At 41.8% G+C, this 19,395-nt stretch overlaps 2 protein-coding genes across 2 annotated transcripts in view; one reads left to right on the top strand and one right to left on the bottom strand.

Annotated features, from left to right (window-relative positions):
• Nucleotides 1-3,872: 3,872 nt before the first annotated feature.
• Pdha1 (pyruvate dehydrogenase E1 subunit alpha 1) lies at nucleotides 3,873-19,335 on the top strand. The gene is made up of 11 exons (XM_075958961.1): nucleotides 3,873-4,042; nucleotides 9,129-9,188; nucleotides 9,839-10,012; nucleotides 11,741-11,867; nucleotides 12,393-12,484; nucleotides 13,211-13,303; nucleotides 14,297-14,452; nucleotides 14,694-14,765; nucleotides 15,626-15,693; nucleotides 16,970-17,078; nucleotides 17,691-19,335. The coding sequence occupies exons 1-11, from the start codon at nucleotides 3,986-3,988 to the stop codon at nucleotides 17,853-17,855; spliced, it is 1,173 nt and encodes a 390-aa protein (XP_075815076.1). The 5' UTR covers nucleotides 3,873-3,985; the 3' UTR covers nucleotides 17,856-19,335.
• Nucleotides 18,569-19,395, bottom strand: part of Map3k15 (mitogen-activated protein kinase kinase kinase 15) — a 120,703-nt gene continuing 119,876 nt past the window's right edge. Inside the window, exons 27-29 of the mRNA XM_075958962.1 lie at nucleotides 19,097-19,197; nucleotides 18,945-19,021; nucleotides 18,569-18,641 (exon numbers count right to left, since the gene is read on the bottom strand). Coding sequence (XP_075815077.1) covers nucleotides 18,569-18,641; nucleotides 18,945-19,021; nucleotides 19,097-19,197 — 251 coding nt within the window. The remainder of the gene's footprint in view (nucleotides 18,642-18,944; nucleotides 19,022-19,096; nucleotides 19,198-19,395) is intronic.

The raw sequence follows: 19,395 nt of genomic DNA, 5'->3' as shown, positions 1-19,395 counted from the left end.
CATAATTATATACACTTTGTATGTGTGTGTGTGCATGCATCTCTGAAATCATACACACATGAGCCACACTAAATGGACGTATCACGTTGTATTTATTTTTTGCATATATGTAACAACAATAATAATAGGGCTGGAGAGCTGGCTCTGCGGTTAAGAGTACTCACTGACTGCTCTTCCAGAGGACCTGCATTCAATTCCCAGCACCCATATGGCAGCTCACAACTGTCTGTAAATCCAGTTCTAGGGGATCTGACACCTTCACAGCAATGTATATAAAATAAAGTTAAATAAATCATAAAACTATTCTTTAAAAAATAATTAAGAGACCAGCAAATAGAGGGAAGAGACATGAGAAGGGTTGGAGGGAGAACAGGGAAGGAGGAGGGAAGTAATCCAATTATATTTTAACTTACATTTTTTTCTACAAAAATGTAATTATTGAGGCCAGCATGTCCTACATAGAGTTCCAGAATAGCCAGGTCTACATAGTAAGACCCTGTCTCAATAACAACAACAATGATAGTTAATGGTAACTGACAATAGTTTATATATGTATTTATATTTACTATATATTTATTGCCATATATAATAAATATACTTAATATATATTTATTTATATATCATATAAAATGAGTTTACATATATACATATATATATAAATAATATTTTCCCACTGAGGATATATCCCACTGAGGAGGAGGCGTAGTCACTTTTCCCTCGTATTAAGTAGTAACTTGTGGTTTCTCTCCACGGGTTATGCCAGAAACTTGATATATGATTATATTGGTTTGTTGCATTTATTTTATTGTGTGCTATGCTTATGCAAACTCCATATAGTAGTTCTGCTATCATAAAGGCCTCTAGACATAATCCCTCTGCCAGCATGGTGCCAGCACATTAAAGATAATTCTGAATGCTGACTTTGATAGTTTTGATTGTTCGATTTTCTGGTGGGGGAGAGGTGGCAGGGAGGAAACCAAAAGCACATTAAAGACCATGGAGTGCAGACTAAGTCCTGAGTGAATGTTGGTTGTTGGTATCAATGCAGCCATGTTCAGGATCCCATGCCTTGGACCCATGCATGTGGCAAAGTCTTCCCCAGGAGTGAGGCTCAGAGGGAGAACAAAGGCAGAAGGGCAAGTGTTGACAATGTGTACAGAAACTGGCAACCACAGCTTCCTCCTCCTGGATAACTGTAGCCTAAGACTGCTCACTTATAAGAGAACTTCTACTGAGATTACTTAAATCTGTCTCCTTATTCATATGTATACCATAAACCCTACTCTTTATTCATCTGCATACGATATCCCCATTGCTTTGACTCAGATGTATAAAATAAACACACTGAGGTTCCAGGTTGCTATTGCAGTTGGTGACCTCCATTAGAATAGCACAACCTACCAGATCCCAGCTTTTCTGTATGTGTGTCTATCTTTCTTTCATTCCCTCGTCAACCGGGTTAGGTCAATCCCCGAAGCTGAACAGAGCATGGCAAAGGACCATGCTTTCCCTAAAACTCAGCTTGATTGAGAACTTTCAGGAGATTTGCAAAGAAAAAGTAAAAAAACAAAAACATACAGGACCTTTAAATGTCCATTTAGAAACCTACCATAAACTGGAGAGTTCTGCCAGAGGGATGAGAAAACAAAGTTTCTTGTTTCCAATGTCATCCAAGATGAAGAAGCCCTCCTTTCTCAAGACTTTCTCTTCCTTGGGCAAGTCTTTCTTCATCTCCCTGACCTCCCTTCTATAAGCCAGACCCCTTTGTAACTGTTTTTAACACATACAGTGTCAGTGTAGCCCATAGTAACCACCACAGTTACAATCTCTCCCCATTGGCTACAATGTTGCAAAGTATCTCTCACTTTCAGTTTCTGTGCATGTATGCACGTGCCTGTGTATGTGTGTATACATCAAAGAACAAATTACTGGAGTCAGTGCTCTCCTTCCACATGTACCTACGGATTGAATTTATATCCTCAGACTTGGTGGCAAGTGTCTTTACTTTGTTGAGCCATCTTCATAGCCTTGGCTTTGTAATTTTTGCAAAGAAAAGAATAACAAAAATACTATAGTTATTAAAACTCCTTGTTTCTCCACGGTAGTTTCTCCAAGGCATTAACCTTCATAATGATAAATTTCTTGTGGGAAAACATTTTTTTGATAATGCAAAGGTCTTGCTCCTCATTTTTTTCAGCCACTAGTTTTAGCTTCTATTGATAATTATTACCCGCAATGGTGACTATGTCTTTGCCATATGGTGATTCCCATCCCCTTAGTCCGAGTATATTTGTGTACATATGTGAGGAGGGCAGAGGTTGATGTTGTGTCTTCCGCAACTACTCTTCATCTTTTTTTTTTTTGAGGTAGGGACTCTTACTTATCCTGGAGATTACTAATCAGCTAGACTGACTGACCAGCAAGTCCCAGGGATCCTCCCATCTCTGCCTCCCCAGCACCAGCAACTGTGTCCCATTATTTTCAGGGCTCCTTTTCCAATAATTAATTGGAATTGCAGTGCAAGGAAGCGCTGCTCCCTTTTTTTTTTTTACTTGGTGGAGTCCTTGTGAAGGACTCATAGCTGTTTCTTTCCCATGGGCTATAACGTTCCACTCTCAGCACCCATTTCATCCTTCCTCCTCCTCTGTGGATGACAGAATAGGACAGAGCAGATGACCAAGATGTCAGTTCCAGGAAGAGGGGACAAGTCAGCCAAAGCACGTGAAGGAGCCTGTAAGAACTTTCAGGCACTTTCTCCTTCCATGTTTCATTGACCATGGGGATCACAATTTCAAATATTACAGTACCTTTTATCTTGGGTTCCCAAGTGACCTCATAGAAATGGTACCTGGCCAATGCTGGACATTTGAGTGGAAAAGTCAACCTCCGTTTTTCTGATCGAATGATACTTTGAGGTTAACTTCTCAAAGCAACATAAACTCCTCCACTGTGGCTAATACAGTCCAAACTTTTGAGAAGTCACCTGCAGAATTCCCTCGCTCTCCTAAAGGCTTGTGTCCTAATCTTTCTAGTGTTTGGGTTAACAACGACAAACAGGAGATACAGGAATCTGTCTTTTCCCAAGAATAACGGCCAGAAGAATTGCTTGGCTAAAACTGAGTCCCCCTTGAAAAGAAGCACACTAACAGGAAGTCATAGGACAGATCAGCGCTAACACTGAGCTCTTATACTTCTATGGTCAATCATTAGTATTTACTTTCATTTACTTATTTTTATTTTTGAGACAATCTCTCTGAGTAGCCCAAACTTGCCTTGACCTAAGGAGCCAGCCTGGCCACCGACTCCAGCGGCTATCAGCTTACCTCAGCCTCCCTAGAGAAGGAATGACAGGCACGTGCCACCACACCCAGCAACATCTAACATTTAACTGTTAAATCTATTTTTGTTATTCTCACCCAAGTCAACAAGGGCAACATTTTGTAAGGCTATGTGATCTTTTAAAAGACAAATCAGTGGCAGAACTATTTCTAGAAACCAGATGGTCTTTCTGCCCGACACCACGGCTTTTTTCTGTGTACTGGGACAAGGCTGTAAAGCCGCACCACCGGCCCGACAGGGCAAAGAGGAGGACCCGCCTTCGCCCATTCGTCGCTGGCTTGTGGTGCACAGAGCAAGAGAAAGGCCAGGCCTCCCCGAACCCCCACTTTCCCACGCAGGCGCCCTGGGGCTGGCTCCCGCCTCCTCACCCGCTAGCCGCGTAGCGACGGAAGGCGCCCACAGCCCCACCCCTTTTTTGGTTAATTCTTTAATGGGCGGTCGCAGGTTCCCGAGATGGGCGGAGCCTTCGCCGGCAGCCATTCTAATTGGCCCACAGGCTGGCGCGGCGCGTGATGCCGTACCGACTCCGTCACTGCGTTTAGGGCGGGGTCTCGGCTCAGGGCGCCTCAAGGAGACTTGGGGACGCCCGAACCACTCCTTTTGAGTGCCCGGGTGCAGCTGCCAGCGCGTGAGTCTGCTGCGCTCCATGAGGAAGATGCTCGCCGCTGTGTCCCGCGTGTTGGCAGGCGCTGCGCAGAAGCCGGTGAGGCTGGGGTGGGGCTCGAGCCGGCCTGAGGCGGGGCGGGAGGAGGGCGGGCCGGACCCCCGGAGCGCACGGCCGGGTGCCGGGGGTGACGAGCTACGGAGCTCGCGTGGGCCTCCTGCGAGGTGCGTGTCGTCACGGCCTGAGGCGGAGGGGTTTGAGAACCGCCCGGTCCACCGCACCTCCCCCAATCCCCACGGGTGGAGCTTCTCTCCGGCTCCCCAGCAGCGCCCCAGAACCGTCCGCTGCTTACGGGACGCCGGGAGGCGGAGCTTGGGCTTGCTCCAGCCTCCATGGACTCCGGTGACTTGCACTGTCCTCCTTGTCATAGCTCGTGGCCAAGTGGCCACGTAAGACGAAATAAAGAACTCGCAGTCCCAGTAGCCGGATGATCCGTGCTCAGCCCAACTTCATAATTTACTAGTATCGAGTCCTTGCCAACAAGGAGAAAAGAGTTTTGTTTTTTTCAATCGTCCCAGGGCCCAATTTCCTCATCTCAGTCCTGAGTAGGAGAGTGGCACGTGTGCCAACCTTTCTGCCTGGCATTTGGCACGTACGGGTGCCCAGCTGGGTGAGCATTTGTGGATCACCTGTGCTCGCTCGGTCCTGAGCAGGGTTCAGACGGGGTCAGGCTCACGGAAAACAAACTTCCTCTACTCCCTGCTCATCTGAGGTTTTTTTGGCAGTCAGTTTTAGAGCAATCGAGCATAACCCAGAGGAAGCCGCCTTTACCCTTAAACACACAGAGGCTTAGAGTTCAAAGTAGCGAAATAAAATAGCAATGGTTCTCGGAGGGTAGGGATTAGAGGTTACGACTTAACTTATGGTCCGGGTTTTGAGAGGTGTCTGAACACCTAAGCTTTTAGCATTTTGACCTCTAGCCGCCCAGAGGTTGCGTTTTCTTGGTGTAACTGCCACCAGGCTTTGACTTGTAATTCTGGTTCTATCGATTTCTTCAGGATTTGATGCAGTTCTGCTTAGTTTGGGGAGGTTGTGGGAAGGTTAAAGGTGCACTTCTCTAGGAATTCCATTCAGTAAAAGAAAAAACACCTTTTGATTGAGTAAATGCTGTATTCCTGTTTGAATCTGAATCGACAGTACAGCACACTTCTTAATGTGTCTTTGCATATGTGTATGGCATTTCCTGAGCTTTTATAGTATGTGTCCTGAATTCGGCCAGAATCTTCACAGGTGTTCAAACTGCATTCCTAAATTTTAATTGGTTTGAACAAGTTTCTTTTTCCGTTTATTTATTTATTAAAGATTTCTGCCTCCTCCCCGCCACCCCCTCCCATTTCCCTCCCCCTCCCCCAATCAAGTTCCCCTCCCTTGTCGGCCCATAGAGCTGTCAGGGTTCCCTGCCCTGTGGGAAGTCCAAGGACCACCCACCTCCATCCAGGTCTAGTATTGAACAAGTTTGTTGTGTGTAGAAATAGTTAAAGGGGAATTTCTTTATACCTTGGAGATTGGGCATGAAATAAAGTTGAAAACTAAAAGAAGCTTTGTTTCCCTCAGTGGAAAAGGGAAGAGCCAGTTCTTAACTAAATCAGAGTTTGAAGAAGTTGAAGTAGAATCTGAAATCAATAAAAATTCTACCTTCCACTTTTAATCAATAAAAATTCTACCTTCCACTTTTAAGACATGTGCTCCGTCCTCTTTTGGAGTCTAGAGTGCAATGGGAGATGGGAAACCCCCTTAAATCTTTGTTAGACGCTACACACTAACCTTAGGTGTATTTCTTTGTCTGAAAGTCAAGTTTACCATTTCCTTTAATCGCCTTACAGCAGGAAAAAAAAATTGAATTCTAGAGTCGAATTCACCATAGAAAGAACCCTGTTATTTTCTCACTTGGTGGTGGTATTGTGCAAACTCTCCAGTAGCTAGTTTTTGAATTTTTCTTCTTTTGAGACAAGGTCTTTTGCTATGTATCCTAGACTGGCCTCGAACTCAGATCTGCTTACATCCTCTATCTCCTGACTGCTTGCATTAAAATCTTGTGTCCCCACATCCGGCATGCTAAGGGTGGGGAACAGCTTGACCTGTCTTTGTCTCTTTCTCTAAGGGGCTCACTGTGTAGCTCTGGCTAGCCTCCAATCACAGAGATCAGCCTGCCTTTGCCTTCTGAGTGCTGGGATCAAAGACGAGCACCATTATGCCTGGCAATTTTCTTTGTGAGCATACTTGTTACATGCTAATTAGGAGCCAGTCCTGAAGCCTTTCATAATGTTGAAAAGTTAAATTTCACCTTTCATCTCCAAGTAGACCTCTAAACTCCAATGTGTCCTTTTAGAGTTTGCAATTCTAAGGAATTGCAGATTTCTCTTTTATTGCAGCCTGTGTAATACAACATAGCTCGTTTTTTAGTTTTTCATGTTATACATGTGAAAAGACTTTTAAATGTAATTTAAGCCTTGCAAAAATACCCTTACAAACAGTAAGCAGTGGCTCATTAAACTTGTATAACTAGTGCTGCAGTGGCCAAGGATCCTCTGTGGGAGAATGAAGGATTAGGCGTTTGCTTTTTGATAGCTAAGATAATGTGCCTAGTTAATCTCCTAACTTCCTCTGAGGCCTCTGCCTGTTTTGTGCCTTTGCGCTTTTTATTAATTATTTCCCCCTTAAAAATTAGGCAAGTGTGAAGATTACCTCAGGCTTAAAGTTTGCCTGTCTCATCACTGTTTGGATGTGCAACTTTGAAACGGATTACAAAAATGTGGTTTTACTTTGAAATGAGGTTGAAAGCTTTCAAAGCTTTTTAAGACTGAGCTGCATTTAAAATTTTTATTTTGCCTTATTGCTTGTATTTGTTATGCTCCCTTTTGTGAGATTTTTACCACCAATAACTTTTTTGCCTTTGCATATTGGAGGTAAGGTTTTTAATTCATGTTGGTACATTCTGAGAGTTCTTAAATACTTTTGAAAATTCTGTATACTTACAAGTTTTTATTGAATAAGTTGTTCAAGGTCTCCAAGAAAGAAATTTCATTAGGGGCTGAAGTGTAGCTCAAAAGATAGAGCATTTACATAGTATATGTAAGGTCATGTGTTCAATTCCCAGTATCCCACTCCCCACAAAAGAAAACTCAACAAGAATTCCATTTAAGCAGAATTCTTTTTGTTTGGTGTCCTGTCTCCCCCCCCCCCCCCCACACACACACACTGAATTTTGCTGTTACTGCCATGGCTAACCTGGAACTCACTTTGTAGACCAGGCTGATATCACAGAGATCCGCCTGCCTCTGCCTCCGGAATGTTGGGATTAAAGGTGTACGCCAACACGCCTGGCTTTACAAATTTTACCTTGAGAGTTAATCTTTGCTACCAACGCTTGGGTGGGTTGTGAGGAAAAAAAGGAATAAAAAGGAAAGGTCATGACTGCTCCTTGGTATGGGGGACGACGGGAAAGTTTATTGTAGCTTTGTGGGACAGCATAGTCAGAAGCAGGGATGTCTGGGAGAGTCCAGAGTGGACATGACTGAGCTGTACCATGTGGGAGAGGGGGAACCAAGTGCAGCTGCCAGGAGGCCAAAGATACAAAAAGGGGAGGTGTAACCACAGTGTCTGGATTATATAGGGAAGAGCCTCTGGGGGAAGGGCAGCCCAGCTCCTGGGTGAGAGAGTTCTGGGTAGGGAGTGCTGTGGACTGAGGAATGCTGGGATAACCTGGCAGGTTCGGCTTTGATATGTTAAATAGGCACCTCAGCTTTGGTGGGGGTAGTCTCTGCCCTAGATTGTTCCCCAAACTAGTTTCTATAGTTGTATCCAGAAACTTACTTTGCAATAGAGTAGCTATTTCTGGCTCCACAAATAATTATTTGTTTGCTACTTGATTGGCTTCAGGTTTAGGGGTTTTTTGTTGTTGTTTTTTTTTTTTTACATTTTTTTCATTTTAAGATAGCTTAACACATGCTCTGTACCTCTGATTTAACTGAAGGATCCGTTACTGGTATTTAGAGTTTTCCTTGGGTAGTGCCTTTGCCTTTGTTGGCTTTATCAGATAATAATACAGCAGTTGCCATATTGTGCCCCTCCCCACCTTGTGTCCATGGCTTTGCAAATTTCCGTGGTTTCAGCTACCTGTTATAAGGTGTGGTTTGAAAAGTTCCAGAAAGAAATAATTCATGAATTTTTTAAGCTCTGTGCTATTCTGACTAGAATGACACAATCTTCCATTGTCCAGATTAGGATGTAAATAATCCCTTTGGCCAGGTGTCCACTCTGTCTACTCCACCCACCCAGAAAAGAGCAGAAGAGAGATAAGTAGGTCTTAAATCTGCCTGTTGGCTCCTAAACTTGGAGGTTATAGCTAGAGTGCTGACATTAACTCCTCACCAAGGTCAAGTTCAGTGCTGCAAAATATATTGGGTTACACATTGAACATTCTTTTTTATGGGATCTCCAGGAAAAGAAATGATATGAGTTTACATGTAAGTATGTGAAAATGTGGCAGCCAGTGGCTAGAATAGAAGAACTGTTTTTGTGGTCTATCACTTAGAATGTTTTTGTTGTACTTGAATTTGTTCAGTTGTGAGGGTAGAAAGGAATCAGTAACTCTTAAGTAGTAATAACCACTCAAACCAGTCAGGGGAATACTGTTTTAAGAGAACATTCTTCTGTTATGGGGCTCTAACAGGAGACTTCTCAATTTAGACTGCACAAGTTATATAGTGGCTGGCCCAAGTCCATGATTTTTGACAAGTATTAACATGTTTTTCACTAAGGTATTTATGTCATGCTTTGAATGTTTTTTTTCCGTCATGGTTATATGTCATAGAAAAGTAGCTTGCCTTAAATAGGGATTAACATAGTTTTATTTGAAGTATTTTCAAATAAACCTTAAAAAGCCCACACAATCTAGTTTCTTCGATTTGACCATTGTTATTGTTCTCACTGTAATTGCTTTGAAAACAAAATGGAAAGTGGATAGACTTGGTGTTTGCCACCTTCCTTTTTTGCTTTCAGATAGTGATGAGGCTGTGTTCAAAATCCATGCTTTCTTTAAGCATGGATTCATGATAGTAATGACTTATTCTGGACAGTTAAAAAACAGAAGTAATGAATTTATTTGCATATTTCTGTTTTCTAGGCAAGCAGAGTGCTAGTAGCTTCCCGTAATTTTGCAAATGATGCTACATTTGAGATTAAGGTAAGAGTGTTTCACTTTGTGCTTCTAGTTTTTTCACAGGTACTGATACAGTTTCACTTTAAGGAGTTGATACTGGCGCTGTGAAGGTAGGGTTACTTTCTTTGAAATATTCTAGAACCAAGGGTTCAGAGAAGTTTAGCAATAGTAACTTGCTAGCAGTTTAAAGGATGCAGGCTTTAAAAATAAACTCCAACAGGGTTGTTCAACCTCTTCACATTCTGACATGTTGTCACCCACAAATACGTTGGGTTGACCTGATAGCTATCCTGGCAAATAGACCTTCTTGAGCCAGAGATTGGATGTACCTTTAGTAGGGGGTGGGATTCAGTGAAACATTGATGGCCATAAATTTAAGCAATCAGAAGCATTTTGAAGCACTGGTTTTCTTTTAGAAGCAGTTTCATGGAGCCTCAGTTACTCCCAAACTTCCTATCTAGCAAAGAATAACCTTGAACTCTTATTCCTCCTGCTCTCACAGTTAAGTGATGGGATCAAGGTTTTCTCACACATTATTCTTGAAGCACCGCTGAGGCATGCATTTCTTTGCTGTAGTTCAAGTTGTGTATTATTTATGTGGAGTTGGATCTTAGACTGCATCAGCAGTATTTGTGGAGTAGTAACTGGAGGGTGACTCCCTTATTTCATTTCAGAAATGTGACCTTCATCGGCTAGAAGAGGGCCCTCCAGTCACCACAGTGCTCACCAGAGAGGATGGGCTCAAGTACTACAGGATGATGCAGACTGTGCGGCGAATGGAGCTAAAGGCAGATCAGCTATATAAACAGAAAATTATCCGTGGTTTCTGTCACTTGTGTGATGGTCAGGTAAGTGGTAGGTTTGTTAGAAAGCTATGCATGTTATTAGGATACTTAAATAGGTTTCTTTCTTTATGCCTTCTTTCCCCTGTCACCTCTTTTCTTTGCCTTCATCCTAGGCTTTTAGAATTTCAAAACCACCATTTATTTTGTGTGTGTGTGTGTGTGTGTGTGTGTGTGTGTGTGTGTGTGTGTGTGTGTGTGTGTGTCGGGGGTATTTATGTGCCACCCTGGGTGTGAGTATGTATGTGTGGTGGGGGGGGTCAGAGAACAGGTTGCAGAATTTGGTTCTTCCCTTCTACCATATGGGTTCCAGGCTTGATAGCAACCTCCTTTAACTCACTGAGTTCTTTCTCACTGTCCAAGCTGGCTTGAAACCCCTGAACCTTGACAGTGCTGCCTCATCCCCCAGAATGCTGGGATTATAAGCATGAGCCACCACACTTAGCTTTAAGTATGGTTTCTGTTTATTGGTTTTCACCCTGCTTCTTGGGTCAGAAGGATTTGAAGTAGGGATTTCAAAATAAAACTAGAATGCTAGGACCCACTATGAATTGTAGGCATAAGAATTTATTCACACTTAGCATTTCTGAATTTTATATCTGTTCTTAGAATTTTACTTTTAAAATTTGCTGGAACCCCACACATCTATGCTGTATGCATTCTTGGGGAAAGGGCTATTTTGTTGTTTTATGAGTGTGAGTGTGTGTTGTATGTGTGTGAGAGAAAGAGAGAGAGGGAGAGAGTGTGTTCTGTGTTCCATTTGTGACAAAATAGCCAACAGAAGCAACATAAGGAAGTGTTTATTTTAGCTCATAGCTTGAAGGTACAGTCCATCTTGGTGGGGAAGGCATGGCTGTAGGAGCTGAGTTACCTGGTCACATGAATGTGTAGTCAGGAAGCAGAGATGTGAATGCTGCCGCTTACCTTGCTTTCTCCTTTTTTATTTAGTCTGGGATCCTAGGCTATGGGATGCTGCCATCCACATGTAGGGGTGGGTCTTCCCACTTCTGCCCAAGAAATTTCCTCATAGACATGCCCGGAGCTTTGTCTTCTAGGTGATTCTAGAACTTTTTAAGTTGACAGTAACTGGTTCCAAATTTAGCAGTCTACAGAGCTAGCTAGGTAGAATAAATGAGTGAAGTCAGTTATATATAACAATATGAACAACGGTAAGATGGATCAGTGCGGAGTTGGGATGGTTAGGCCCCATTCAGAGATGCCACGACTTGGTTTCAGTCAGTTACTTCCATGTGGAAACACAGACCTAAGACTTCTTTGGTTTGCATGCATTCTATCAATTTTTTAATGTTGGCATCTGGCAAATTATATTTTTAAATTCTGTCCAGGCTAAGGGAAACAGCACATTTGTGGATTGGGTATGGCTTCTGATTTAGACCTTACCCTTTTCTTTTAACGAAAAATACTTTTTTGTAGTTACTAATGACAGGTTCACTGATCCATGTGTGGTTTTGGAATTATTTAGTTTTATGGTCTGTTTTGGTTTTTTGAGACAGAGTTTCTTTGTAGCTCTGGCTGTTCTGGAACTCACTCTGTAGACCAGGCTAGCCTCAGTCTCACGGAGATCTACCTGCTTCTGCCTCCTGAGTCCTGGGATTAAAGGTGTGTGCCACCACTGACCAGCTTGATCCATGGTTTTTAAATTATTGAATCTAATAAAGTTCTTTATTCAAATATAAATAATGGCATTGCTTCGTGGTTCTTCCTTTACTCCAGGAAGCCTGCTGTGTGGGCCTAGAGGCTGGCATAAACCCCACGGACCATCTCATCACAGCCTATCGAGCTCATGGCTTCACCTTCACTCGGGGCCTGCCTGTCCGAGCAATTCTTGCAGAGCTAACAGGTTTGCTGTGGATTTACAGGGAAGAGATATTGTGAGTGGGGGAGGTTTTCAAATATCTTCCATTAAGTTGCTAAGCATTATGAATTAGTGGTAAAAATCTTAGAACTTTCGTTTTTGAAACAATCAAGCCTTCTGGTATGTATCCTGGTACCTCTGTTGTGACTTTGAGTAAACCATTTATGAGGTCATCTGGACCCTCAGGTGAAATTGGAAAATAAGATTTGCTTTCACTAAAACATGAGAAATCTAACAGAGAAAGTAAATTGTGTTGAAGTACTTTGAAATGTAGGCAGATTCTAGATAATGTGTGTACTCCCTCTAAACCTAGTGTCAAAAATACTTTGCTAACATCTGAAGGTAACAAGCGTTTAGAAAGAAGGCACCATTGGTTTAGTCTAACCTTATCACAGACACGGAGATGAGGAGGTGTGTTTTCCTGGAGGGACAGACAATTGGATTGGGTGGTGGTTATTGCTTTGTGTGGTGGTTTTTATTTATGCTTGGTGTGTGTGCTGCCATTTCTAGGACGAAGAGGAGGTTGTGCTAAAGGGAAAGGCGGATCGATGCACATGTACGCCAAGAACTTCTATGGGGGCAATGGCATCGTTGGAGCTCAGGTAACTGAGGAAGAGCACATGCTTTGATACATTTGATCCTGGCCTGTGTCTTCAGGACCTTCTTCACTCCAGAGAACTTCTGTAATTTCAGAGGATTTCAGTAATTTGGGAGTTTGGTTTGTCTTTACTTACTGCCTTTTATCTTCCCATCTGAGGAATTAAGTAGATTTGGGTAGTGATTAAGGTTTGTTGTTTTTGTTGTGTTTATGAGTAAGAGCCTATAGTGGTGGAGCTATCCCTTCATCTTTTTATATTTCAGTAAAATCAATGGCTCATCACTTCAACTTTACTCACTCTGACATACTCATAGGCAGTGCTAACAATGGGATCCAGTTACAAGTGAAGGGCTTGTTAAAGTGACAGCCTAAGAAAAAAAAGCAAAAACCTTACTTTCATGAATAGGAAGTCCTTGTTCTCATCGATTAATGAGAAGTGAAGCATTAACAGCATCAACAATATCCACTACAGTAGGTTTTATTATATATCTAGGCTTCGTTTTTTTTTTAATCTTGTTGTGATCAGTAGTTAAATCTTTGGGTGCAGAAATCAGAAACAATATAGGATTTATTCATGTTTTGTTCAAAATAACAGGGTAGGTAGATAGTGACAGGGTTAGGAATGAAGACTTGCAGCACTAGTTAGCTTCCCATATTCTCCAGGCATTGAAATTTAAATGCATTCTAACTCAGATTAATTTGTACAGTTTTCTTGGTTGTTCTTTGTTAGGTGCCCCTAGGAGCAGGGATTGCTCTGGCCTGCAAATACAATGGAAAAGATGAGGTCTGTTTGACATTATATGGCGATGGCGCTGCTAATCAGGTAAGTGCATCTCTTAATTTCCAGAAACAATTACTTTTATGTCCAAGTTGTGACTGGCCATATTTGGATTTATAAAGAAATGACATATTGTTTATTAATTGAAATAGCGTTTCATGTGGCAGACTCACATGGGAGATTAACCTCTTGACATGAGCCTTCTAAGGGTACATTTCTGTGATGATGTGTCTCTTTGCGTTACATTTATGCTTTGCAAATATGCTCTGTGGTGGGAGATTTTTTTTTGTAATTTCTCTTTAAAAGATCTACTTATTTCTAGTTTTGCCTGCATGTGTGTTTGTGCACTGCATGTGTGCCTGGTGCCAATGGAGGTCAGAAGGTCCCCTGGAACTGGGGTTAAGGACAGTTGTGAGCTGCCATGTGGGCACTGGGAACTGAACTTAGGTCCTCTACAAGAGCAGCAAGTGATCTTTATAGCTGAGCCATAGGTCCAGCCTTGTTGGCTAAATGTAGACCATTACAAACCAATAGTGTGATACAGAGACTCTTCACTTGGACTCGAATGCAATACCAGATTCCTATAATGTCTGAACCTTGGCTCTTGGTTTCTTTGCTCATCCTGTCTTGGTCTCAGTGTAATCACCAATCTCTGGATAGCACTTAGTGAGACCCTGTCCTAGATGCCGAATCTCAGATGCTGCTGGTTCACTCTGATTATCGGTCAATTGAGTGTGACAGATTAATAGCAGAGCATAAAACTAATTGGTAACTTGGTGCTTTTCCATGTTCCTTTTTGCAGTGTGTTTTATTTTAGTAGATCCCCCAAAATGTATACTAGTCATACAGTACACACCACGTTTCCCTACCATAGCAGCATGTGCTCCTTTCCCTCACCACCAGAAACTTGGTTATAAAGATGAGGCTGTTTGGCCTTAGTGTAAGCTCTCTGTGTTAGGCAGAGCAACAACTATTAGGAATGGTGAAAAAGTCTAGAGAAATAAATTAAACCACTTGCATTTTATATAATGCTTTTAGGGTCAAATATTTGAAGCTTACAATATGGCAGCATTGTGGAAACTACCTTGTATTTTCATCTGTGAGAATAACCGCTATGGCATGGGGACATCTGTCGAGAGAGCAGCGGCCAGCACAGATTACTACAAAAGAGGAGATTTTATTCCTGGACTGAGGGTAAGGTTCCTTATTGTAGAGGCAGAACCTCTACCCTATCTGCTAGATGTTCTACAGTTTCTTCACATTATGCTTGAATAGGTCATTAAAAGTTGAATGGGAGGGCAGGAGGTGTGGCTTAGTGGCAGAACACTTGCCTAGCACGAGTTAGGTCCTAGATTCCATTCTTCAGCACCACAATAAAAGTTAAATGGATCTGGATAGTTCATTTACATTCTGCCCATCCCCCATTTATTAACAGGTAGATGGAATGGATATCTTGTGTGTCCGAGAGGCAACAAAGTTTGCAGCTGCATATTGTAGGTCTGGTAAGGTAAGATGAGATTCTTTTCATAGGCTTTTAAGGTTACAGGTTTATAATGACATTCACTTCAGTTAAAAGAAGCCTTTCCAGATGGCAGTTGGAGCTATCCTGGGGTAATGACTAAGTGAGCTCTCTGAAACAAGCAGAGTCCAATGAGATAGCATGATCTTGACTCACCTAGTAAACACTCCATATTTCTCTATTCTTGTATTTTATTATATATCTTGCTGCTTTACTTGCCAGTGTATGGCAGGGAGGGAGAGGGGAACAGTGAGACTGGCTTAAAAGGAGCTTCAAGTAGCTAAGTTTAACTGGTTGTTCTAAGCCCGGAAAACATGCCTCTGCAATTTACTTTTGTTAAAATTGAGAAGGAAGAAACAGGACATAATAAATTGGTGTTAAGAATCAATCTGAGCCGGGCGGTGGTGGCGCAGGCCTTTAATCCCAGCACTCGGGAGGCAGAGGCAGGCGGATCTCTGTGAGTTCGAGACCAGCCTGGTCTACAAGAGCTAGTTCCAGGACAGGCTCCAAAACCACAGAGAAACCCTGTCTCAAAAAAAAAAGAAAAAAAGAAAAAGAATCAGTCTGGGTGGTGCACGCCTTTAATCTCAGCACTCAGGGAGGCAGAGGCAGCGAATCTCTTGAGTTTGAGGCAGTTCCAGGACAGCCAGAGCTGTTAGAGAAATGCTGTCTCAAAAAAAAAAAAAGAAAAAGTAAACCAGTAAACTCTTGACAACTCAGCTGATACATAGAAGGTGGGTAAGAATGTATTGGATGTCGCGGGGTGTGTGTGTGTGTGTGTCTCCATTTGAGGCAACAATTCTTGGCACATATCTTTGTAGCCTTAACCATTTATGGCTCTATTTTAGGGGCCCATCCTGATGGAGCTACAGACTTACCGTTACCATGGACATAGTATGAGTGACCCTGGAGTCAGGTAAAGTTCATGGGGTATCTTGATTGTGGTTCCCATGGTGGCTGGGCAGGCTTTGGGCTACTTAAATCAAACAGTAGAGTAACTTCTTCATTGGCTCTTAACAACCAAATAAAATTGTTTTGTTGGCATCAAGTGGTTGTTTTGAGGCTTAGTCTGAAAGCAGCTTGAAGATCCCTACAATGTATCCTATATGTTATATCCTGTATGTTAGCATGAATATGAGCAGTCATTTAAAAAAGAACATTATGTAACTAAATTGCAGTGTGGAACTGTCAATGTAAGGCAGATGAGAGAATTATTTTAGGTGTCATTTAGTTTATGTGGGCATCACCCCAAATTCAGGCATGGCAAATTCTACTTGGAGAGGACTGAGATTTGAAAGTCTCACTGGTAGGGAGCAAGGCTAACTGCTACATGGAAAGTTTAAGTTGTTCCTTTCTTTTAGCTCTAGCATGTAATGATGAATTAGTAGACTTGACAGTTTAGAAGTCGAACTTTAGTTCAGCCCTTGTAGAATGGACCAAGGTAGTAGCTCTCAACAACACTTTCACAGGGGTCACGTGCCAGATAGTTACGTTATGGTTCTTAACAGTAGCAAAATTAGTTATGAGGTGGCCATGAAGATAATGTTCACCACAACAAAGCATGAAGATAATGTTCACCACAACATGAGGAACTTTATTAAAGAGTTACAGCATTAGGAAAGTTGAGTTACAGCATTAGGAAAGTTGAGAACCACTGGACTAAGGGAAACAATCAGAAACTTGGTGTGTTTAGGATTTTGCTGGTCATGCTGCTTTGGGGTCTTAGTGAGAAAGGCAAGGTGTAGTTATTTCCTGCTTGGTATGATGCTTCAGGAGGAAGAGACCTGGTCAGTCATTCTCATCAACTTAGATCATGAAACCCCATACATGCTTCAGCATTGCCAGGGCATAAGTTTCATTCATTCATGATGCTTCAAAAGTCTAGAATTATCACCACTGCCAGCTCTTCCTTGCTCCATCCATGTAAAAAAAAAATGAGGCTAAATGTGTAAAACTGGTGACCCTCTCTTCCAGGTCAAAGGAGCAAATACTTGGTCCTTGTTAGAATGCCAGTAAACCCCCAAGTTACAGTGAATAGCTTTCTATAAAAGATGCCTACCACCCTAACTAGTCTCACAGTGACATCAGTATTAGCTTGTTCCTTCCTCTCTTTCAAAAATATACTCTTATACTTCACAAAGTTCTCAGGCACTGTTCTTAAGGGTCTATCACCACATCTCCCTTACCCATAGTTACCGCACTCGAGAAGAAATCCAGGAAGTAAGAAGTAAGAGCGACCCTATTATGCTTCTCAAGGATAGAATGGTGAACAGCAATCTTGCAAGTGTTGAAGAATTAAAGGTACAGTTGCTCTTGGAGGTTTAAGTCTGGTTTTAAAGGTAGGTTCACTGACTAATTTCCCACACCTCACAAAATGTCACTCCTAGGTGGCCAGAAAGTTGAGTTTTTTCAAACCCAGAAAGCATTCTGATGAGGTTATTGTTGAATCTGAAGTCTCACAGGGCTATTGGTTTTGGTCTTTCTGCTGAGAATTAAAGAGATGCAGGGCAGGGGATATGACTTGGTTGGTAAAGTGCTTGCCGCAGAAGTATGAAGATATGAGTCTGGATTCCCAGCACCCACATCTAATGGGCACAGTGGTGAATGTGTACAACTCTAGCTCTGGATTAGAAAGAGGTGAAGACAAATGCTTTGAGTGTGCTGGCCAACTGGTGAGTTCTGTGCTCAATGATAGAGATATCCTGTCTCAAAAAAAAGAAAGTAGAGTAATAGACATTCGTACAAAAACTTTTGTTTCCGCCCCCTTTTTCCCTAAAAATGTCCTTTGCATGTGTAATTTATATACTGTCTTTAAGTGGTGAAGAGTCACATATTATATAGTAACAGGTTCTCAGACTTTCTAGTTGGTTCCAAAGCTGCCTTTGATTGAAAAAAATCTCTTGCATTGTTTAGGAGATTGATGTGGAAGTGAGGAAAGAAATCGAAGATGCTGCTCAGTTTGCTACAGCTGATCCAGAGCCACCCTTGGAGGAACTAGGCTATCACATCTACAGTAGTGATCCTCCCTTTGAAGTGCGTGGTGCCAACCAATGGATCAAGTTTAAGTCAGTCAGTTAATGGGAAACTGAAATGAATGGGGGTTCATCATCCACTGTAAGAACTCTTTGTGCTTTCAACTTTAAGGACAGGAAATACCCAAAGTCTTGAAGACATGTAAATTAAGGAAGAGTAAGTTGCATGCAGTTTCTATGTTGTATGCAGTGTATCCATGTGAATAAGAGTGTAATGAATTTGTATAGGATTTGAAATGGATAATGGAGTGTTTATACCTTTCCCTCATATCCTACCACAGATATGTCGTGGTGGCATGCTGGAATTAGTACACTGCACAGGTAGAAGAGTAGCAGCCACCCTGCATTGTGGAGGCTGTCATCTGTTAGCACTGACCATGTCTCTGTGATCAAAGGCTATTATATAATCAGGCATTTCAAAGATAAAATAATTTAATTTTCTCCTTTTAGACATTTAACAAACATGAACTTGTACTCCCATTGCAAGGCACACTGTTTTTACCTTTCACATTTAAGAATTATGCTTTATCTTTCCAGCAGTTACTATAAGGTATGCTGACTTTTTAAATTAAGTACAGTCCTAAGAATTCAATATACTAGATCATGTTTGATGTTACATACAATCCTGTTTATGAACAAGGATGGTCTAAAATTATACATGCTGGAATTTCTATGTAAACGCAGGATTTGTGTGTACACGAACAGAAGCTTTGACCATAAGCAGGTGGTAGGGTATTTGCTTATTCTTTCGAGCTTGGCTCAGTGTGAGGACTCCTGCATTTGTCTTCTGTGCTGGGAGACTGCATGCCAGAGCCTACAGAGGTCACCACCGCTGCAAAATAGGAGTTTTCATAAGAAAAGCAAATTTGAAAACAGCCACCTCACAAATAGGGGAAGCAAGCATTCAATCTACAGGATTACATTTGCCAGATAAATACTCTTTCAAAATATAACCTAACTTATTAAAGTGTTTTCTTTGTCTGAACCTGGTGCCATAGGAATGTTGGTGGCTCTGTGTAGAGGTGTGGGCATTTAAACAAGAGTGGAAGATAATTTAAGATCAGAGGAAGCTACCACCATTTTGTTTTTCTACTTCACTAAGACCTTCCAAGACAAACTATTTGGAAGCTCTTACCGTAATCTAAGGCACCTTAGGTCTTCCTTAGTAATGTCATTGAGAATATCAGAAAGTGTATAATCTTCTTCAACAATCTGAAACAATGATTCAGTTTATGAGATAAGCAGCTTTTCAACAACATCATAGGAATATTTGATTTAGAAATTTACCTTTTCTATTGTATTTGCATCCACTCCTTGTAGTTGCAACCAGTCTATAAGCTCTCTGTCTGTTCCCAGTTCATCAGGGGGTGCTGGATTCTCTGTACCACCTATAATGATTCCAATTTTGTTTTATTGTATAGTAATGTATAACCATAAACTACTTCGAAAGTAACAAAGTGGATGTAATGACATATCCAAACAGAATGTAAATGTGATGTGAAAAGGAAATAAACTTTTCTGACTCAGCTACTTTTACAATTCTTGGGTCCCTTTCCAGAGAGTAAAATCATCTCTATCTACACTGA

Source organism: Microtus pennsylvanicus, chromosome X (genome assembly GCF_037038515.1).
Source record: "Microtus pennsylvanicus isolate mMicPen1 chromosome X, mMicPen1.hap1, whole genome shotgun sequence".
In the NCBI taxonomy this organism is placed as follows: Eukaryota; Metazoa; Chordata; class Mammalia; order Rodentia; family Cricetidae; genus Microtus; species Microtus pennsylvanicus.
The sequence above is the reverse complement of the archived record's forward strand: the minus strand, read 5'-3'. Positions and strand labels throughout refer to the sequence as shown.